Source organism: Mus caroli, chromosome 8 (genome assembly GCF_900094665.2).
Source record: "Mus caroli chromosome 8, CAROLI_EIJ_v1.1, whole genome shotgun sequence".
Taxonomy (NCBI): domain Eukaryota; kingdom Metazoa; phylum Chordata; class Mammalia; order Rodentia; family Muridae; genus Mus; species Mus caroli.
The window spans coordinates 100,980,685-101,004,207 of NC_034577.1; the positions used below are offsets into that span (position 1 = coordinate 100,980,685).

At 41.2% G+C, this 23,523-nt stretch overlaps 1 protein-coding gene across 2 annotated transcripts in view; it reads left to right on the forward strand.

The window, feature by feature from the left end:
* Phlpp2 (PH domain and leucine rich repeat protein phosphatase 2) overlaps positions 1-23,523 on the forward strand; it is a 74,801-nt gene that overhangs the window by 24,841 nt on the left and 26,437 nt on the right. Inside the window, exons 3-9 of one of the 2 annotated variants that reach the window (XM_021170074.2) lie at positions 3,062-3,195; positions 12,332-12,522; positions 15,485-15,610; positions 17,017-17,171; positions 19,723-19,869; positions 20,269-20,499; positions 21,648-21,850. In XM_021170074.2, the coding sequence (XP_021025733.1) occupies positions 3,062-3,195; positions 12,332-12,522; positions 15,485-15,610; positions 17,017-17,171; positions 19,723-19,869; positions 20,269-20,499; positions 21,648-21,850 (1,187 nt within the window). The remainder of the gene's footprint in view (positions 1-3,061; positions 3,196-12,331; positions 12,523-15,484; positions 15,611-17,016; positions 17,172-19,722; positions 19,870-20,268; positions 20,500-21,647; positions 21,851-23,523) is intronic. The other variant, XM_029480886.1, reaches the window with a different exon arrangement.

Here is a 23,523-nt window from a genome sequence, read left to right on the forward strand (position 1 = left end):
CTCACTTTGTAGACCAGGCTGGCCTCGAACTCAGAAATCCGCCTGCCTCTGCCTCCCGAGTGCTGGGATTAAAGGCGTGCGCCACCACGCCCGGCTTATTTTATTTTTTTGAATCAAGGTCTTACTTTGTAGCTTTGGCTGTCTTGGAACTCTCTATGTAGACCAGGCTAGCCTTGAACTCACAGAACTCACTCTGCCTCCGAAGAGCTGGGACTAAAGGTGTGCACCACAATATCTGGCTCTTAGTCAGGGTTTCTGTTGCTGTAAAGAGATACCGTAACCATAGCAACTTTTTTATAAGGAAAACATTTAACTTGGGCTGGCTTACAGTTTATAGGTTTGCCCATTGTCATCATGGTTGATGCGGAGTACGGTGGCAGGCTGGCAGATGTGGTGCTGGAAAGGCGCCTCACAGTTGGATATATCTGCTTTGGTAGATAACAGGGAGTGTGAGTGAGCCACTGGGCCTGGCTTGAGCTTCTGAAACTCCAAAGCTTACTCCCAGTGACTCCCACAAGACGATACCTACTCAAACAAGGCCACGCCTCCTATTAGTGCCACTCCCTGAGAGCCTGTGGGGGCCATTTTCATTCAAACCAGCACTGGCTTTCATATCTTTTTAATCAGTGTACTTCCTAAATGTTCTTTAAGACCTTTTGAAGATACACCTAGACTTTGATGTACTGCTTGTTTATTAGGTTTTCATGTCTAAGAGATGCTTTCTTTTTATTCTAATTATAATAAAATGTATTATCACTCTTAACTTTTCTTGTGTGTGTGTGTGTGTTGTGGGCACATGTATGCTAGTGTGGGGTGTAGAGGTCAGAGGACAGCTTGTGGGAGCTGACTCTCTCTCTCTCTCTCCCCTGTGAGTCCTAGGAATCACAGTCAGGTGATCAGGTCTGGTCTCACCCATCTCATTCCTAAATTCTTTTGGAATTACACTTGTCAGTATGTTTGGGCACACATGACATGCAAGAGAGTGTGCTAAGCACTTCACATGCTATATAGTTCTCATAAGAAAGCAGGTAGTCTTTATAGCAGCCCCATGGACTGAATTTTCATTCTCATTCTACTAGTAAAGAATTTAATGCAGGAAGGTTAAATAAGCAGGTCAGGGGGCTGAAGAGAGGACTCTGTGGTTAAGAGCACTGACTGCTCTTCCAGAGGTCCTAAGTTCAATTCCCAGCAACCATATGGAGACTCACAGCCATCTGTAATGGGATCTGATACCCTCTTCTGATGTGTCTGAGGACAGCTACAATGTATTCATATACATAAAATAAATAAATCTTTAAAAAAAAAAAGCAGGTCAGGCAGATGATAATGGTAGAACTGAGTCTGTAGCTACTACATCTGTTACTATTTGCTTTTTGATAAGAAGAATTATCTGAAGATCTGTCTGCTATTGCAACTGCTGAACCCCTAAACCCCACAACTTTTATATTTTTAAAGTATCTTAAATCTGATTTAAAATGAACAATCACCAGGAACCTTAGCTTTTAGTTTAGTAAAAAATTTTTAGGGGTAGGTGTTATTGTGGCGTTCATTCTTAGGTGTTTTGAAAATATCTTCTGTAAAGCCAGTAGGGACACACGGTGCCCTGAGCGGAGAGGAAACACAATGTACATGCATGTCTGTGTGTGCAGCTTGTTTGAAATTAGTTATGGATGAGCATAATTTATATTTCACATTTCTGTTGTTATTATTTCTGTCTTCAAATCTATATCAGAAACATTCAGAGGACCCCAGGAGCCCTCTGAGAGTTTTCCCAACCCCTGTTTGTTGGTTTGTTTGTGTTTTGAGTCAGGATCTCATAGCTCAGACCAACCTCAACCTCTGAATCCTCCTGCCTGACCACAGTGCTGGGCTTTTTGAGGCACATCCCAGCAGAGTTGCTTTAGAGAGGTACGTGAGGTTGGAAGCACTCTGTGAAATAGTATTTCTTTTCCTTTTTGTTTACAGTCCCTTGTAAGGATGCAGTAATGCTTTCCAGAACCTACCTGGAGACTACCTCAACAGACCAACTAGAGGAGGAGATAGAGAGAAATTTCAGCTATGCCTGTCAAACCATCTGTTAAAACATTAAAAAAACAATGACTGGGCATGGTGACATAGATCTATAATCCTAGCACTTGGAGGTAAAGGCAGGAGAATCAGGAGTTTAAGTTCTTTCTCGGCTGCATACTGAGTTCTAGGCCAGCCTAGCTTACATGAGACCCTTTCTCAATAAAACAAAAACCTAAAAAGAAATATTCACAAAAGTGAAAAGCATCGAGTGTCACTTTTTAAACTAAACTCTGTTTTTGAAAATATATTTTAAGTAATTCATGTTACTATACAGTAGGTATAACTGTTTTAAGATAAATCTTTGGAAATTCTTAACTTTAATTTCTCATTCAGTTATATCAGTGAATAGAGTGTGTGTGAACAGAAGCTTCTGTGGTCCTCACAATGTCAAAAGGACTCCTAAGACTCCTTATGAAAACCACTTGTATAGATTAGTTGTATGGCATTAAAGCAGATCGTGGCTATGTAGACAGCCCAGTGGGCAAGAGGGCTTACTCTACAAGCTTGAGTACCAGGGTTGGAAGTCCACTCCCCACATGAGCAGCTGAGCACGTCTGCCTGTGCCTGTAGCCCAGCACTGGAAGGGAGAAGTAGGAGGCTCCCAAGAGCTTGTTGACCAGCCAAGTCCAGCCCCAAGGCAAGGCAGCAAGGGAACTGTCTCAGGGAATAAATGGGGATCATAGAGGAAGACCCTTGACATCGCCCACTGCCCTCTGTGCACCTTTACACTCATGTGACAGTGCTCACTGTGAGCACGCGCGCACACACACATACACTCACACACGCTCTCTCACAGACACACACACTCACACACACACACACATACACTCACACACGCACACACGCTCTCTCACAGACACACACACTCACACACACACACACAGAGTTTTATTTGATCTAGGAACAAAAAATAAAGAAGAAATCAAGATCTGAGGAAAATAAACACATTTTTATTACTTACCATGTATTATGTTTTGAATTGTGCAAGCAGGAGACTGGAGCCCACTGAACGGCCTCTCCAGATTGTTTACGATTACTTATCCAGGCTGGGATTTGAAGATCCCGTGCGCATACAGGAGGAGGCTACGAACCCTGACCTCAGCTGTATGATTCGATTTTATGGTGGTAAGAATTTATCAGTAGCTTTGTGAATATGTTAACTACTTTTAAATTGGTTATTTGTATTTTCACTTTCTGTGTGCTAAAAGTATTTGCTATAAACAAAAACTATTTTTAAGTCAGTTAAATGAAACGAAACATAAATAAGTATAAGAAAAAGTAGTAAAGGAAGATTTTTTAAAATTAGCAAAATACCAGTAAAAATATCTTCTCTTTAAATGTTTATTAGTATTTTTTCCAAATACAATTATTTTTATATCTTTCCCAGGTTAGCTTTATTTCTGTTTTTTAAGATTTATTTTTGTTAGCCTTGAGGCAGTGGCTGGCATATACCTTTAATCCCTGCACTTGGGAGGCAGAGACTGACAGATCTCTGAGTTTGAGGCCAGCAGCGCTACAGAATCAGTTCCAGGTCAGCCAGGGCTACACAGAGAAACCTTGTCTTGGGAAAAAAAGTGTGTGTGTGTGTGTGTGTGTGTGTGTGTATATATGTATGTTGCATGTGCACATATCTGTGGTACTCTTAGAAATCAGAAAAGATGTTGGATGGGTGATAGTATGTTTTTTAATTTTTTAAAAAAATAATAAGATTTATTTTAATTTTTAAAAAAATAAGATTTATACATTATATATTAATAAGATATTGACACTTTTTAAGTCATCAGAATAATTTTTTTGTTTTGTTTTGTTTTTCGAGACAGGGTTTCTCTGTATAGCCCTGGCTGTCCTGGAACTCACTTTGTAGACCAGGCTGGCCTCGCACTCAGAAATCCGCCTGCCTCTGCCTCCCGAGTGCTGGGATTAAAGGCGTGCGCCACCACACCCGGCCACAATAATTTATAATGGTTAAAATGCATCTTAAATATACATGATATCTTCTGAAGCTAAAAGTAATATGTACTCAACCAGTTTTTAAAATCTATTTGGATCATTAAACATCATAGAAGTAGAAAAAAAAATCTCTTATGAAGTCCTCTATGAAAGGAAATTGTGAAAAGTTCCTGATTAGACAGAAAACATTTCATCTCCAAGGGAGAATGCACAGCATAACTGTGGCTTCGTAGAATGAATTGGGTAGAGTACCTTCTGTTTCTATTTTGTGGAATAATTTGAAGAATATTAGTATTAGGTCTTCTTTGAAGGTCTGATAGAATTCTGCACTAAACCCATCTGGTCCTGGGCTTTTTTGTTGTTGTTGTTGTTGGGAGACTTTTAATGACTGCTTCTATTTCTTGAGGGGTTATGAGACTGTTTAGATGGTTTATCTGACCCGATTTAATTTTGGTATTTGGTATCTGTCTAGGAAATTGCCCATTTTATCCGGATTTTTCAGTTTTGTTGACTATAGGCTTTTGTAGGAGGATCTGATGATTTTTTTTAATTTCCTCAGTTTCTGTTGTTATATCTCCCTTTTCATTTCTGATTTTGTTAATTTGGATACTATCTCTGTGCCCTCTGGTTAGTCTGGCTATGGGTTCATCCCTCTTGTTGATTTTCTCAAAGAACCAGCTCCTGGTTTTGTTGATTCTTTGTATAGTTCTTTTTGTTTCTACTTGGTTGATTTCAGTCCTGAGTTTGATTATTTTCTGCGGTCTACTCCTCTTAGGTGAATTTGCTTCTTTTTGTTCTAGAGCTTTCAGGTGTGCTGTTAAGCTGCTAGTGTATGCTCTCTCCAGTTTCTTTTTGGAGGCACTCAGAGCTGCGTTTTCCTCTTAGCACTGCTTTCTTCCTTGACCAAGTAATCATTGAGTAGGGTGTTGTTCAACTTCCATGTGTATGTGGGCTTTCTGTTGTTTTTGTTGCTATTGAAGACCAACCTTAATCCGTAGTGATCTGATAGAAGGTGTGGGATTATTTCAGTCATTTTATATCTGTTGAGGTCTGTTTAGTGACCAATTATATGGTCAATTTTGGAGAAGGTACCGTGAGGTGCTGAGAAGAAGGTATATTCTTTTGTTTTAGGATTAAATGTTCTATATATCTGTTAAATCCATTTGATTCATAACTTCTGTTAGTTTCACTGTGTCTCTGTTTAGTTTCTGTTCCTATGATCTGTCCATTGATGAGAGTGGGGTATTGAAGTCTCCCACTATTGTTATGTGAGGTACAATGTGTGCTTTGAGCTTTCGTAAAGTTTCTTTTATGAATGTGGGTGCCCTTGCATTTGGAGCATAGATGTTCAGAATTGAGAGATCTTCTTGGTAGATTTTTTCCTTTATGAGTATGAAGTGTCCTTCCTTATCCTTTTTGATAACTTTTGGTTGAAAGTTGATTTTATTCGATATTAGAATGGCTACTCCAGGGCTGGCAAGCTGGCTCAGCGGGTAAGAGCACTGACTGCTCTTCCGGAGGTCCTGAATTCAAATTCCATTATGGCTCACAACCACCCATAATGAGATCTGATGCCCTCTTCTGGTGTGTCTGAAGATAGCGACAGTGTACTTACATATAATAAATAAATCTTTGGGCCAGAGCAAGCAGAGTTGACTGGAACAAGCAAAGGTCCTAAAATTCAATTCCCAACAACCATATGAAGGCTCACAACCATCTGAATAGCTACAGTGTACTCACATACATAAAATAAATAAGTAAATCTTAAAAAAAAAAAGGGGGGGGGATGGCTACTCCAGCTTGTTTCTTGGGACCATTTGCTTGGGAAATTGTTTTCCAGCCCTTTACTCTGAGGTAGTGTCTGTCTTTGTCATTGAGGTGTGTTTCCTATATGCAGCAAAATGCTGGGTCCTGTTTATAAATCCACTCTGTTATTCTATGTCTCTTTATTGGGGAATTGAGTCAGTTGACGTTAAGAGATATTAAGGAATAGTGGTTGTTGCTCCCTGTTATTATTGATGTTATTTTTATGTTTGTGTGGTTATCTTTTATTTGATTTGTTGAAAGAAGATTACTTTCTTGCTTTTTCTAGGGTGTAGTTTCCCTCCTTGTGTTGGCGGTTTCCATCTATTATTCTTTGTAGGGCTGGATTTTTTGAAAGATATTGTGTAAATTTGTTTTTGTCATGGAATATCTTGGTTTCTCCCTCTATGGTAATTAAGAGTTTTGCTGGGTATAGTGTATATATATTGTTTTTTACAAACTGAAGTGGTGCATATTGCCTTCAGGTAATCAGAAATGGAAGGTACAAAAAGTAAGCAGAATAGGAATTAATACATTTAGGTACATATTCTTGAGAGACATGAGAGTGAGTGTGTGAGTGTGTATGTGTGTGTGTGTGTGTACACGCAAGTGTATGCCTGTGTACCAGGAGAGAGAAATGCAGATAAAATCCTTTGGTGATTTGTGGAGGGAGAATAGTTGATAGTTTGAAATCAAATTGGAGAAAAAGTAGGACCAGATTGAACTCATCTGTTGCTATAAAACTTGCTTTTAAAAGCCCAAGCTTGGGGCTGGAGAGATGGCTCAGCTGTTAAGAGCACTAACTGTTCTTCTGAAGGTCCTGAGTTCAAATCCCAGTAACCACATGGTTGCTCAGGACTGTCTGTAATGAGATCTGATGCCTCTTCTGGTGTGTCTGAAGACAGCTACAGTGTATTCACATATAATAAATAAATCTATCTTAAAAAAAAAATACAAAAAAACCCTAACAAACCCAAGCTGAGGGCTACCGGCAGGGCTCAGAGGTTAAGAGCATATGCTCTTTTTACCGGGACCTGACCTTGGTTTGTTGCACATAACTACAGTGGTTGAGTCAAAACCAACTACCAGTAACTCCTTCTTCAGGCCTCTAGGGCCCCAGTTCCCAAATGCACATACCCAGATATACAAAATGAAGTTAATAAAACAATACTAAAATCCCCGAGTTGAAATAACAGCATGTTCCTTTCCTGACTGTGACTGAACTGGGTTCTTTATGTAGTCAATGTTTTGATTCCAGGATGAAAGCTGAGCCTCGGGATTTCTTTTACACACAAGGCTATAGCACAGCTGTTGGCTCTCATGCCACCAATCTTCTCTATAAATCATCCTATGACCAGAATCTTAATATGCCTTTAAGTTCCAGTGTAAACTACAAGATTAAGTTTGTGTTTGATGGTGGGTATGGCAGTGCTAGACAGGGGATTTTAAAAGATGCTCTATTAGTTTAGATAAGCTAATGTAATTTGAATGAGAAATTTATGTTCAGTAAAGGGAATTTTGAAAGTAATTTTAAAAAAAGGCAATGTCTGCATTTGGTGACCAAACCCAAAGTTACAAGAAGATAGGTGAGCAGGAAGAGGAAGGTGGTAGGCCAGTGAAGGGTCTCTTGTGGAAGGTGGTAGGCCAGTGAAGGGTCTCTTGACTATGGAACAAGAAGAGGAAGGTGGTAGGCCAGTGAAGGGTCTCTTGTGGAAGGTGGTAGGCCAGTGAAGGGTCTCTTCACTATGGAACAAATTGCCTCAAACACAGTACTGTACACTGGATATTTAGTACTTTCTATGGGTTGGAAATACAGGAATAGCTTTAGCTGATTGTTCAGGTTTTAGGGACATGTAACAGTTATCTGGGGCTTGAAGATTCCCACCTCTCTTTTTTTCTTCTGCTAATTTTTATTTTACATGTATGTACATGCACCTATCCTCTGCATGCCTAGTACACTGGAGTCTTTTAGAAAGGGTAGGCTCTCCTGGTTGAATTGTCTGTTCTTAGTTGCTGAGTCATCTCTCTAGCCCAAGCACTGAAAAGTTCTTTGTATTACATTTGTGTGTGTTTGCATATATGTGTATGCTCATGCACATGTATGCATATCCATGGTGTGCATGGGAAGATCAAAGGGCAGCCTGTGGGAGTCAGTTCTCTCCTTCCATCATGCAGGTCCTAGGGATTCAAATCAGCTTGGCCGGGCTTGAAGCAGGCAGCTTTACCCTCAGAGGCAGCTCCCCAGCCTTGAGGGTTCACTTTTACTGTGGCTTAATTAAAGGCTGTTGGTTAGGGGCCTCGGTTCCTTACTGACCATTAGTAGGACTCCTTAGTTCCCTGCTCTGTAGACTTTCCATGAACCTCCTATCTGCGTCTTAGCTATGGCAGCTAATTTACTCAGGGTGACCCCCACATCTACCATGTACACACATGTAGGCCTCAGTTTCTTTTTGACAAGTTACCATCATTTTTAGCATCGTCTGTTTATTGAGGTTGGAGAGATGGCTCATCTGTTAAGAATGCTTACTGCTCTAAGGACACAAGTTAGGCTTCCAATACCCATATCAGGCAAATGTGAATCACCTGTAACTCCAGTTGCAGGGGTCAGACGCCGCCCCCTCTGGTCTCTGGGCACCTGCACTCACTTGCACACACAAATGATTTTCAAAAACAAATTTAAAATCTTAAACAAACAAGCAAACAACCTGAGTCATCGACCATAGCCTGCATTTCAGAAGAGGAAGGAAGGCCAGAGCCAGAGAAGGCGGGACACACCTCAACACGACCAGTGAAAGGCTGTTTCCCTCTTCTCAGTTCCCAAGTCCAGAGACAAGTCAGAGTTAACAGAAGGAAAGAAAATGTTTCCAGTATTATCTGTGAGCAAAATGCTAAGTAATCAGTTTTAATATTTCATGTATAAAGGTGTTGGTTGGTAAAGTTGTAATCTATGAATATAGATTACATAGAACATAGTCGTTGAGGTCATGAGGGCCTAAGTTCAAACCAGTTAGCTTTTTTGTGTTCCCTAGCTACGAAGGATGGCCAGTACAAAGACTGGGAAAGACTTCCGGATGAAGCTCAGTGGTAGCATGCTTGCCTGCTTGGGTGACGCTCTGGGTTCTCTTCCCAGTGCTGTCAGGATAGGGTGGCAGACACAGGAATACATTTTCCCCTGAAGGTTTGAAATACGTTCTTTTACCCTTTTATTTGTTTGAGAAGAAATGGAATCTCAAGGATGTGATTTGTTGAGAAGTTGCGGTTTGTTGCGAGCAGCTCAGGGTACCTCTTTTCTTCACCGTGGTATCTGCCTACATTGTTTAAAATACTTTGTGTGAAGAATATAAATGCCACTGGGAAGCCATGAACAAGAATTCTGTGTTAGTCACTGTCCTTGTTGTGGTAAGACACCTGTCAGAATGACGCCAGGGTGACAGTGAGCCTGCCACTTGCAACAGGGGACTTAGAGAAGAAGTTTCTTTTGCCTCCCAGTTGGAGGGGAGGTCTTGGCAGTAGGATTGCGTCCACAGGAAGCAGGAGGAAGCTGGTGCTCAGTTCTCTCTCTGTGAACCTAGGCCATGGGCTGGGGCTGCCCACATTTAGTGTGAGACGTCCTCTTCCACTAAACCTTTCTGAGGGTCTCTTAATAGACACATTCAGAGATATGTTTCTATGATGATTCTAAATCCAGTCAAGTTGATGCTTAACTCTCATAAATCACACAGTATGTTTTCATTTAAAGTTCACAAACCAGCAGGGCAAGGTGGCCCAGAGCTATACTCTCAGCACTTGGGTAGTAGAAGCAGGAGGATCAGGAGTTGAAGGGAGATCTTGGCTACATTTTAAGTTAAGAGCAGTCTGTGGTATTCTGATACTGTTTCAAAAAAACAAAAACCAAAAAACCAAAAAAACCCAATACAACAACAAGACCCCTGAACACCCAAAAGTTCAAACACACACATTTTGTGTTTATTTACTGTTTGGAAGAGTGAGGGCTCGAGGCAATAGTTTGTATATTTGGGTCCTGAGTAGCAGAGTTATAGATTGCATCTGATTGCCCAGACTGTGTTTTTTCAGTATAGGAAGTGGAATTGGTGAGTGCCGCTTCTACACCGTGTTCTGTTCCTCAGTGCTCTTTCCCTCCTTTGAAGGTCTGGGTAACAGCAGCCAGATGTTACAGGGAAACGGCCACCCTCGCTTCTGAGTAACAAAGAGTATGGATCTCTTGCTACCCAGAATGCCCATCTGAGCAGAGTTAGAAGTTAGGTTTGAGCCATTTTGTCCTGTTGTGGTGGTTTAACCTGTACTATATGGGATATATGCATTAGAGATGACAAATCTAAAGAGAGCAGGAGATGACTGGAGAGAGGGAAGAGGCTGACTTACTGAGTGTAAGTCACATGAGCAGAACTTTGGAGGTATTATAGGCATACATTGTACATTTTGACTAAATGTTCCTAAATTGCACGAATATGTGGTACCAGTAAGCACTTTGTTCAATAGAACTTGAGAGTACTTGGTTTTCTATATTTCTTTCAGTATCAAGTAACATTGTTAAAAATTAATTTGGGGGGGGGCAGCTAGAGAGGTGGCTCAGCTGTTAAGAACATGGGCTGCTCTTCTAGGGGTCCTGCATTCAATTCCTAGCATCCACATGGTGGCTCACAACAATCTGTAATGTGATCTGATGCCCTCTTATGGTGTATCTGAAGATAGTGACAGTGTACTTACATACATAAAATAAACTTTAAAAATGTATTTTTTTTCCTCAGAATTGCAACATACATATTGCCTCAGGTTAATTTGTATATCTGAAACGTATTTGTTAAAATATAGTAGTGCTGGGACTGGAGAGCTCGCTTTGTGGTTAAGAGCAGCCCCTGCTCTTGGAGAGGACCTGAGCCCCAGTACCCACATGAGGTGGCTCACAGCTGTCTCTAGCTCCAGCTGCAGGGAGAGCTGATGCCTTTAGCTTCTGCAGCCATGTTTATTCATGTACACACACACACACAATTTAACAAATCATAAAAATAATTCTTGAAAATGTAGATATACTCTCTAGAGAAAACATCCCACTACACAATACATTACTTTTATAGTCTGTATTTTTTTATTTTATATGCATATTGTATATTTATAATTTTTGCACTCATATTTTACCTTTCAGGAAATCTTGTTTAATTACACAAATAAAATAAAATGTCATTATATGTATTTAATTTTTTATACTTCTCAAGCTCATTAACTTTTAATCAATAGTCCCTATTGTCAGTTTAGTATGTATCTCTTCATTTTAAGTGTTGGTGAACACTTAGTTGGCAATGTCTGGCTGGTAGAGGAAACTTAGGAAATACAGATCTGGGAAACCCAGACTTCCTAAGGAGAGGAAACTAGAATGCAGGCCGAGGATTAGCTTAGCTAATTCGTGAGTCTGCTGTTAACAGCCTTTTTGAGAAGTGTGGTGGAGTCTGAGGTCTGTGGCCCACTTCTTCATCTTGCGTGTGCAGAAAGGCTTGGGAAGGGCAGAGTGGTCCTGAGGGCACAGGGTCGGCCAGTCATGTGCTCATCTCTGCAGAGCTGTCTGCTCTTTGTCCCATTTGTCATTCTTGCTGCTTCCCTGATGATGTGTGTGTGTGCACGCACATTTTTTCCATGGTGCAAATGTGGAGTTGGGACAACTTGTAGGAATTGATTCTGTCCTTCCATTGTGGAATTTGGGGTTCAATTTAGGCACTTCTAACAGCCGAGCCCCACTTGTCTTTGTGCCTTTACAAAGAGCTTTGCGCCTCAGTGTTGTGCTTTGCTCATTGTATCTCAGTCATATGAACATGATGGAAAGGAGGGTACCTAAAGGAAGAGGCTCCTGGGTATGCTCTGCTTCTGCTCCTGTGCAGCGAGCAGTTGATTGAATTACTACTCACAGGCTTTTCTTGCAGGAGCCAGAGAGGTGGAGATTATAGACAGAGTTAGAGAACTCTTTTACATCGTACACTCTTCATTATAAAGTAGATTGATGTTAATAATGATTGTCATTTAATTTTATACATCTTTTGTAGCCTCATTATGCTTAATTTCATGTTATTTTACTTTTTCACATGAGTACTCTGGAAGATGGGTTAATAAAATTTAAGACAGCATAGGATGAAAGAATCTGATCTAAGCTCCGTGAGGGACGTAAGCTCACTGGGCCAGGAAATTGAAGGGAGTGGTATAACTTGTATTCAGGCTCCAGGTATCTGAACCCAAAGTCCATGATCTAGCTAGCCCTTTCGAGAAAGGTGGCAGTCTGCAGAAGGGTTAACAGTGACATACGAGGTAAAGCCTATTTCCACTGTATAAGTGCAGTGGTAGATGTTATTTTAGGACCAAGATCTTATTTTGTAAAACCCATATTGCTTCGTTCCTCATATCTATAAATAGGGCTACTGGATGTTGGCACACACATTTTCCTTTTCTCTTTCAGTGTTACGTTTCTTTAATGGTACATTCTGAAACACTGTTTTCTATTCAGAAAAACCGTGCCAGATGGATCATCTGGATCGAATCCTACTGTCTGGCATCTATAATGTACGCAAAGGAAAAACCCAGCTGCACAAATGGGCTGAGCGCCTTGTTGTTCTCTGTGGTACCTGCCTTATTGTTTCCTCAGTGAAGGATTGTCAAACTGGAAAGATGCACATTTTGCCTCTGGTTGGGGGAAAGGTAAGATTTACAGATTTTAAATATTACCTTGCTTATTTAGAAATGTCAAGGGTGTGCTGGGGAAATTGCTCACTCAGTTGGTGAAGGAGGATGTGGGGGCCTCCATTTGATCTTCAAAGCCCCTGTTTAAAAACCAAATGAACCAATAACAACAACAGCAGCAAATCCAAGGGTGCTGGAGCATGCTTGTATTCTGAGTGCTGAGGAAGCAGTGACAGGCAGGTCCCTGGGCTTGTCGCCCTGCCAGCCTAGCCTTATTATCAAGCTTCAGGGGAACCAGAGACTTTGGTTCAACAAACAAGGTGTACTGCTCCTGAGGAATGGCTTCCCAGGTGGTTCTCTGGCCTCCACATGTATACACACACACACACACACACACACACACATACAGGTTGACTGTAGCTCAGTGGTACAATGCTTAGCATGTTTGAGTCCCTGGATTTTCTCCTTAGCATTTAAGGAAACAAAGGAAAGGAGAGGCGAGGGGAGGAGAGTCGAGGAGAGGAGAAGGAAGAAGAGGGAAGAAAGAGGAAGAGAAAGGAGAGAAGAAAGGGAAGGGAAGGGGAAAGGAAAGGAAACATCCTGCCTGGTTTTCGTGGATGCCAATAGGAACATCATACAATGTTGTCAGAGACTCTTGGGAGGTTCCAGAACACTCTATTCCCCACGTGCTGTTGTAGAACTGTGTGCTTTCACACCTAGGAACCAGGTGCTGTGGCTGAAGACACCAAGGCGGTGTCACCAGGGTGCTACAGAGAAATGGCCTTTGGGAACTAGAAGTAGCTGCCTAGAGCCTTCGCCAAGATAGATTCTTTCAGGTGTCTTCTTTTTGCTTGTTAGTTTAAAATATAAGAGTTGGGTGGTCATAAGCCCCAAGTCAACAGCCAGGGGAATATGGTGTGTCTGTATCTGTGAAGAAAAGCTCATTGCTAGTTAAACAGTGACAGCTTAGGACTCATAGGACACTATAATGTTTTGAAGCTTGATTGGCATAACCAGTGTGAACTGAAGACCATTATGACAAAATGACCTTTGAAATGTGTGATTGGTCTAAATACACAGCAGTATAGACATAATATGTGTATTAAAAAGACAGATAATGTGGACTAGAGAGATGACTCAGAGGGCAAAAGTGCTTGCTGCCAAGTGCAATAACCAAAAAATAAACTCATTTCAGACTGAGGTAGAAATCAGTGCATGCACTGAAAAACCTTGAGAATAAGTACGTTTAGGATGTTGTGAGACAGAATACAACAACAACAACAATAATTCTGAAATCAGAATCCTGGGGAGGAGTCAGTGCAAACCTTGGGAATAGAAATATTATTACTCAAATTTAAAAATAATGGGCTGTAGACATGGCTCAGCATTGGCTGTTCTTAGAGAGGACTCAGGTTCAATTCCAAGTGGCACCCACATGACAGCTCACATCCATCTTTAACTCCAGTCCCAGGGAGGCCCACACTCTCTGCTGGCCTTCATGGGCCCAGAACATGTGCAGACACACATAGCCACAGCCACATACACATTAAACAAATGAAAGCTAAAATCTAAAAAAATATATTTTACATTGGAATACTTAGTTTAGAGAATCATACATAGTCAAATACTGAGAAAGTTTCGTGAATTACTCATTAGCAGCTTTTAAAGCCACTATTTCTATGTAATTATATTAATTTTGTATTATGTGAATTGACCTCCTAATTTTACATATGTACAACTTTGAAAATTATTAACTACAAATGGTGAGTTTTCTTCTTTTATTATTTTGTAGTGGGACTTACTGCTACAAAGCTTTTTCCATTATCCTGTTTGTTTGTTTGTTTGTTTGTTTGACACAGGGTCTGTCTCACTGTATATCCCTGGCAAGCCTGGAACTCCTAGAGATCTGTCTTTTTCTGCCTCTCAGTGCTGGAATTAAAGATAAATGCCACACCACCTGGCAAAGTCTTTTTTTTCCTTCCTTAAATTGTACAGAGGTTAATTTAATATATCTAAAATGAAGTTCACTTAAGTTTTAAGAAATTATTTTCCTTTTCTATTTTATTTTATGTGTATGAGTTTTGTCTATATGTGTGTATATGCACCACATGTGTACCTGATGCTCTTCCGGGCTAGAGAGGGCATCAGATCCCACGGGACTGGAGTTAGAGATGACTGTGAACCAGCCAACATGTTAGGATCAGAGCTCTGGTCCTCTGCAAGAGCAGCAAGTGCTCTTAATTACTGAGCCATCTCTCCAGTTCTCCATAGCAGTATATTTAAAAGATTATCCTAGAATATTATCTGTTGGTTTCAATGAAATTATTTGTTTTGTTACCAGTTTCTATAGTTGTATTGATTTCTTACCAATGAACAATGATTATGTTGTGAATATTATAGTTAAATGTTACCAAAAATTTAGTTTTATTGAATCTTTACAGTGTGCTTCTTTTTTGCTCAAAGTATTTTATGTTTCTGCCACTAGGTTCTATCTTTAGTAAGCACTAGAATGTATTGATTTGCAAGTATAACTTGTAAATTGTAGCTTGTCTGCCAAGATTCAGAAGCAATGTCATCCAAAGTAAGATGCCAAAGATAGAAGTGACTCCATGGCGGTAGGAAGAGTGTCTTTAGCATATCGGTCGGTGTTAAGTGGAGTTGTTGCAGTTTAGGGAAAAGTCCTTTTTGAGACAAGGATGTTTAGGTAGCCCAGACAGACCTAGAATTCTCTCTGCATTGCTTCCTGGGTACTGGGATTACAGGCATGTACCCCCACATCCAGCCTTTGTTGTAGTGTGGTTTACCTCTCCGTAATGGCTGTTGATGTTGATCATTGTTTCATGTTCTTGTTGGTTATTCGTGTATATTATTTGGAGAAATGTCTGCTCAGATTCTTTGCCATTTTAAACAGTCTGTTCATTACTGCTTTTTGACCATCCTTTCTGATTAGTAGTTGTGACTTTTTCCCTCCTCTCTTCAGATAGAAGAAGTGAAGCGCCGGCAGCACTCCCTTGCTTTCAGCTCAGCTGGAGCCCAAGCTCAGACCTATCATGTCAGCTTTGAGACTTTGACTGAGTACCAGAGATGGCAACGGCAGGCGTCTAAGGTTGGAAGCTTGGATAGAGATGAGGATATAGCAGCAAGTGACCATCCTTAGTGTCACACTTGGTCTTTCTTAGTGCACAATGAATATAATAATGGAATTTCACTGGGTCTTTACTTTTTTGTATTATAGTAGAAAATGGTATCAGATGTTTTCAGGTACATTTCTGTCTGTACCATGTTTGTGAGGTGGGTCTTAGACAGAGTTATGGCATAATGAAATTAGACTTTTAAAGGAACTGAGACCTGAGATCTCCATTGCTTCCCATCTGCCACAGTAGTCACTGGTTGACACACCTACTCCCTAGCGTGTACCTGGTACTTCGTGCTCTGTACTTTGTTAGAACAGCCTCGATGAACCACTGAAAAGGTGAACTTACTGATGGGACATGACCTGTGATTCTGTCACAAATCCGTCTTCTGGTATGTTGAGGGTAATTGGCATTTCAGCATAGCTCTGCTTAGCTATTGAAGATATGACACTGAAGTGCACTGCATCTCTAAAACTTGTGCTCTTTGGATTTTTCATGTCTCAGGACACAAGTGACTTTCCTCATGTGTTTTTAAACACATGGATTTTGAAGACGATTCAGTTTATTGGTCTTTTGTTGCTATATCAGCCAATCTGTTTTTCATAAAAGCTGGTTTTAGTTGTGAGTAACTTGGATCCTTCTGCCTCGTTCAGGAGAAGTTACTGCTTCCTGGGCATCTCTGGCATATTCGGCAATGTTGTGTATGCTTTCAGTAGAAGAAAAGACTTTTTGTGAATAATCAGCAGAGGCGTGTGGCTACAAAAGGCATTTTGTCCCACACTGTCTCTTATTAAAACTTAGCTATTTTGAATTATCTTAACATTGCTTCTGATTTGGAATGTGAAAATTTAACCCCTTCCTTATAGAGACATGAGCAGCTTTTTTTTCTTTTCCTTCCTTCTTTTCTTTTTATTAAAGACAGGGGCTCACATATTTTATTGGCTAGCCTGAAATTTATTCTGTGGCCTAGGGTAGCTGTTTGTAGTGATCCTCCTCCTCCTCCTCCTCCGTCTCCCAAGTGACAGATGTAAGCATGGACCCACTCTACTTGTTGTACCAGAGGGTTTTTGTTTTAGGTTTCTTGTTTTTTGATAGGCTGGCCTTAATTTCTCTATGTAACCAAGGGTTACATAGGTTTGATTGACTGACCATCCTGCTTCCACTTCCCCAGTGCTAGAATTACAAGCCTATACCTTTGTTTTCTTAAGCAGCTTGTAGTTTTAGAGAAAAGTAAAATTCAACTGGTTTTTATAAATGAGTAGTAGAATCTCTCCGTTTTCCCCTCTCTAGTTTAGTCAGCACCTTTTGAGTGAGCCACTCTGGCCTGGGCTGTGAAGCAGGCGTGAGCTCAGGAGGTGTTCCTGTCTGTCTTCCCCAGGTGGTGTCGCAGCGGATCAGCACTGTGGACCTCTCATGCTACAGCCTTGAGGAGGTTCCTGAGCATCTCTTCTACAGCCAAGACATCACCTACCTCAACCTGCGGCACAACTTCATGCAGCTAGAAAGACCAGGGGGCCTTGACACACTTCACAAGTATGTAGGGAAGAGGTTTCCAGACTAGTATGTTGAAAATGAATTATAATTAGTAGCTTAGTGGGTCATATCTCAAGTGGACAAGTTTACTGGATTACATCATTCCTCACTTGTATAACAGAGTAACCCGAGGGTGGATAATGTGTAAAGAGAAGAGGTTTAAATGTCAAAGATGGTGGCTTTGCTGCAGCATGGTGGATGGTAGGAGCCCACATGATAGGAGAGGTGGGATGGCAAGACAGGAGACCAGGGATAGTCAGCGGTCCATGCTGACTGTCTTAGAGCAACCCATTCTCTTGGGAACTAACTCACTGTGTAATCCTTTCCCAGGACAGAGTATTTAGTGACTTAATTACTTCCTCTTCCTCTTTTATCTATTGGTTTGTTTATTTTAGTGAGGTTGGGTATGGACTGAGCCCAGAACCCTGTGCTTACTAAACCAGTATTCTCATTCTTGCCATTGATTTTGATACTAATTTTTGGTGGGTTGTTTTTCTTTTGTTATGAAATAGGGTCTCAAACTGGCCTGGAACTCACTTATGTAGACCAAGGTGACCTTGAACTCAGAGATCTGCCTGCCTCAGCCTTCAGGATGCTGGCCTTAAAGGCCTGCACCACTAAACCAGGCTTGCGATCATCATCACCTGCATCTATGGCAGATGTGAGGTTCCACACGTGGACAGTTTTTTAATCAAAAGTTTCTAATTGAAATGGCTTCAGGCTGGGGCAGGCCTTCTCTCTCCTGTGTATTCACTCCCACCTGTTCTTGAGTCCTTCGTCATCTGTGAAACCTTTCTCTTGATAAGCCATCTCACCCTCCAAGACTGTGAGCCATGTGTTTATTTTCTTTCTTAGACCGTATTTTGCCTTCCTGTTTTCCCCAATTCCCACCTCAAATTTTCACCTAAAACAACATGAGAGACCAGCCTGGGCTATGTTAAATGAGTGAGAGGCCAGCCTGGGCTATGTTAAATGACTGAGAGACTAGCCTGGGCTATGTTAAATGACACCCTGTCTCAAGAAACTACCCAAGACAGAAACTTGATACCCACCAGGCAGTTGGTGGCGCAAGCCTTTAAACCCAGCACTTGGGAGGCAGAGGCAGGCAGATTTCTGAGTTCAAGGCCAGCCTGGTCTACAGAGTGAGTTCCAGGCTAGCCAGGGCTACACAGAGAATTCCTGTCTCGAAAAACAAAACAAAACAAAACAAAACAAAACTGAATACCCATGAATAATGGCAAGGTGTGATTGTGGCTTCTGCTGGGGAGAAATTGAAAATCAAAGCGAAGTGTTGTGCATTGCATGGTGAATGAGAAATAACACATTAAAACGACGTTTTGTTTACTCATGCTAATAATGTAATTCTCATAATCCGAGTGTAATATTCAGAAAGCACGGGTATTTACAACTTCATCTTTTACAGATACAAGTAATATTAAGATATTTAGCAATGATACAAGCATTTGACTTATATTTGAATAGTAAATTATGATAAGGTATAATATTAAGGAAGTCAGTCTTTAGCATTGATCCAGTTAGAGAGCTTGCCAGAGACTCTGAAGTCAAGGCACCGAGGCAAAGGATAGGAAGTGCTGAGACTCAGGCCACCTGGAAGTCAGAAGGGAAGGTTTCAGAGAGGAGCCTTAGTGTTAGGTTCCATGGGTTCCATTTTCAAAGCAGGAGAACAGTGCCTTTGGCTTATCATTTCGTTTGTATGATATAAACCCTGATGTTCCACACACCCATCCTATGGCCACGCTATCTCGACGTCAGATAATATAGAAGCTGTGACTGCACAGATGGCAACAGCATAGGCTTCATGTGGCTCACACACTTCATAGCACAAGGCTGCCCCCATTTTCAAGCTCACCTGTGGTCCCTTTATTGGGACAGTCAAGCCACTATAATTGCAGTACAGAAAGAGTAGCTTTTAACGTGCTGTGTATTTGTTAGCTCTTGTGGTATCTGAGTCGATTAACTTCTATATATTCCATGTAGACATTTAGTAAAATGAGTTTAAAGGGATCAAGTGTGACTTGATGAATAGAAAGGCACCGTGACAGCATGAGCCCCCATGTGCATTTCCTGCCTCATTTTAGAACTCTCTTGACCCATTGGCAGCATGCTCTGTGTTTTAACCACTTTGCTGTCCTGTGTCCACACAGCATTTGCTAGCACATAGTGAAAACATGTTTTTAGAACAAATTATATGTATGTTATATAGATCATTTTCTATATAGATCATTTAGCTGGTTGTGGTAACACATGTCCATAATCCCACCACTTTGCAAATTGAGGCAATATTTTGAGTTTGAGACCAGTCTATGCTGTGTTGTGAGTTCTAGGCCAGCTGGGGCTACATAGAAGGTCTCCAACAGCAATAATAAAACAGTAAAAAAAAAAAAAAAAAAATATATATATATATATATATATATATATTGTCACAGTCCATTGATGGTCCCTGTAAAGACATACAGTGGATGTCTTAGTTATTCACACCATCACAGTGGGTTTATGGAAATATAGTCTGTATTGTGCCTTTGTTCTTTAGATTTTCTCAACTGAAGGGCCTGAACTTGTCCCATAATAAACTTGGACTGTTTCCTGTGTTGCTGTGTGAGATTTCTACCCTGACTGAACTCAACCTTTCTTGTAATGGATTTCATGACTTGCCAAGTCAGATTGGTAAACTGCTAAAGTAAGTGTCGGCTTTTTCTAGATTCTTCTTTTGCAGGAGACTTCCTCTAGTCTCAGAATGCAGTTAGCACTTTGAACTTTCACAGTGAGATAAGTCACATTCTTATCAAGATTCTGTTAAGTAATGGCTCTTGATACCAGACGTGACCATGCCACCAAGCAGTGACCCATTCTTTTCATATCAGCAGCAGAGACCCTGGATCTTTATGTAGTGTCTGAAGGCCCAACCTTAGAAATTATGTCTAATTTCTGTTTACTCTCCATGGGCCAAGATGTGGGGGAGTTTTGTAATGTTTGAATTGTTAATAATTACTGTCCAGGCTTAGTAATGAGTTACAACTTCTTTTGTTGGCTCTGTGTGCGTGAGCTGTTCCACAGTACGGGCTTGTTTGTTTTCCAGTCTTCAGACCCTCAGCCTCGATGGCAACGTCCTCACGGCTCTGCCAGATGAGTTGGGAAACCTGCAGCAGCTCACTTCTCTGGGAATTTCCTTCAACAATTTTAGTCAAATTCCTGAAGTTTTGGAGAAACTCACCATGTTAGATAAAGTGGTTATGGCAGGAAACCATTTGGAAGTCCTGAACCTAGGCGTGCTGACCAGGATGAGCCAGGTTAAGCACGTGGACCTGAGGTGAGGCGCTCTGTGGGCTTGTTTAGCTTTGCTGGGATGGGCCTTGATGTCTTCTCCTCATAATGTTTCTTTAGAACATTAGGAATTTAGAGCAGTAGATGTTCTCAGATCTGCAGTAAAACTTCGTTACTCATCCAGTAGCAGAGAGAGAAAGGATCTGGTGGGTTTGTCAGTGACAGACTTAAATTGCCCAAGGTTGTCTTGACTTACTCTTTCAGCAATATTTATGAGAATTTCCATCCCCTTGAACCTTTATTGTACTGGATTCAGCAGTCTTTCTTTCCTTTACTGGCAGTAGAAGGTTCACCATTGCAGTTCATTGTTTTGATGAGCATTGGCTTATTTATGAGTGATGTTGAACATCATTTTGTATGTGGACTAGCGGTCTTTAGTTTTCTATAAATTTGGCAATTTTTCTGTTGAGTCACTTATTTTTTTCTTAATAACATTGTGTTGTAGTTGAGCTATTCAAGGCGTCACTACTAAGACCTCATGAGTTTTACTTTATAGTGACCATCTCTCTCTAAAGAAAGGTGGTCAAAGTTACCTACCTACATGTTCTGACATTTCAGGAAGGTGATGCTGAGCCCTGTAAAGACACAGACTGGGATTTAGGAGCACACACGAGGACGAGAACAGGGCTGGTTTGTGCTAAGTCATGTAGGTGAGGAGACAAGAGGCAGAAACATTGTATGAAGTTTGTGTCTGAACCATTCCTATGCATTCAGTCTGTTTTCTCCTTAGTACATGCGAGTCTTAGCACTAGATTAAAAGGAGGCGTAACCCCAGGGAAGGGAAGCTGCTCCTGCCTTAGTGTCCTGCTCACCGCAGAGCCTGCCCATTTTCTTGTCCTCCCATGCCCCACCTGACCTTCTGAGGTGCTTGGATAGAAGCACTTACCTCTTAGTGAATATTGCCTTTTTTCTGTCTAGTTTGTGTATGCATTTACTGGTTCTAACTTAGCTCGATCATGGCTTCTTTTTCTAAGAATTAACTGGTTGTTTTCTCTATGTAGTATCTTGAAAAATGAAGCAAGTAGTGAAATTCTCACGCTTGGTAAAGAGAGGAAAGGATCAGCCCTCTCTACAACGTTCCTAAGCCCGTAAGAGAAATTCTCTTCATTTATTTTCCTATTTCTGAATATTAAGGATGAACCACTTGAAAACGGTGATTATTGAAAATATGGAAGGAAATAAACATATCACGCACATGGATTTGCGGGACAATCAGTTGACTGATTTGGACCTTAGCTCCTTATGTAGCTTGGAGCAGCTGCACTGTGAGCGGAACCAGCTGAGGGAGCTGACACTCAGCGGCTTCTCCCTTCGAACCCTCTACGCCAGTTGGAACAGTGAGTTCTCTATCCAACCTCCTGTTTTAGCTCTTCCTCTCATCTGAGCCTTCTAAGAAGGGTGGTGCCTGTGGTCTTCAGCCACTCTGCAGAAGAGAGTTGTGGCTCCTTGAGCTTCTTTTTTTCTTTGATGTTAGCCCTGAAGCAATGGATATATACATAAAAAGACATGGCTGGGTACCCTGAGATTCACTGTGTACAGGAAGAGGCCTTACAGAATCATAGGCTTGCTTAGGTGGCTGAGCCTGTTCAGACCAGAGTCTCTGTTAGGAAGTACATGTTGGATCCTTACAGCCTAGGGCTAAATAGGTCCCACCCCTGCTTTTTGTATAGTCTGTAAAGAATGGTTTCTTAGTTAAGAGTTTCTATTACTGCAACCAACACCATGATCAAAGAGCAAGTCAGGGAGGAAAGGGTTTATTCAGCATACACTTCCACATTGTGGTTCATCACTGAAGAAAGTCAGGACAGGAGCTCACACAGGGCAGGAACCTGGAGGCAGGAGCTGATACAGAGGCCATGGAGGGTGCTGCTTACTGGATTGCTTTCCCTGGCTTGCTCAGCTTGCCTTTTTATAGAACCCAGGGCCACCAGCCCAGGGATGGCACCACCTACAGTGGGCTCTCCCACTTTGATTACTAATTGAGAAAATGCCTTACAGCTGGATCTCATGGAGGCATTTTCTCAACTAAAGCTCCTTTCTCTGTGATAACTTCAGTTGTGTCAAGTTGACATGCAAAACCAGCCAGTACAAATGGTTTTTATATTTTTAAAAAGTTGGGTTAAAAATTGGAATAATATTTGTGACTTGAAAATTACATGAAATTTAAGCTTTCATATTCATAAACCAAGTGTTATTAGTACACACTAATAGGTTTGCATTTTTGTATCACTGTTTTCATGTTGCTGTGTCAAAATTATAGGAGCAAGACACTGTTCCAGTCTACAAACCACAAAGGATTGCTTTCAGCCCTCATGGAGAAGCACACGTTTCCTGAGTTCTAGTGTGAATGAATAGACCCTGTTCCAGTAGTGTAGGGAGCACACATGCCAGAAACAGACATGACTGTGCTTTCTACAGTGAGTGTAGCAATTGACATAGTAACAGTAAATCCGCAAGGACAGAAACATTATATATCCTGCCTACCTTGGTAGTCTGGCTGCAGTGAATGCAAGTTCTTTTATTCCAGTCTTAATTACTAATACAAACTCTCATGCCATACAGTAGGCAGTATATATGTATATATGCATATACATATGTGGTTTATAGAATGAATATAAGTTAAAGAGGCTGCTGCAGAATTTAAGAGGTTTCAGAGAGTCTGTATTAATGGTAATGAACCAGACGAATGCCAGGAGAGACCTGCTGTAGTTAGGTTTGAGAGCAAAGCGACAGACTTCAGCTGCAAGGTGAAAGGCTAAGCAAAATCATAGACAGAGAGTCGGGAACAGATTAAGAGCAGGAAACAGCATGTCAGGCAGGTCCAGGTCCAGAAAGGCAAACAGGTAGTCACAGACTACATAAAGAATTGGGGTCTAGGGGGCTGGTGAGATGGCTCAGTGGGTAAGAGCACCCAACTGCTCTTCCGAAGGTCCAGAGTTCAAATCCCAGCAACCACATGGTGGCTCACAACCACCCAAAATGAGATCTGACGCCCTCTTCTGGTGTGTCT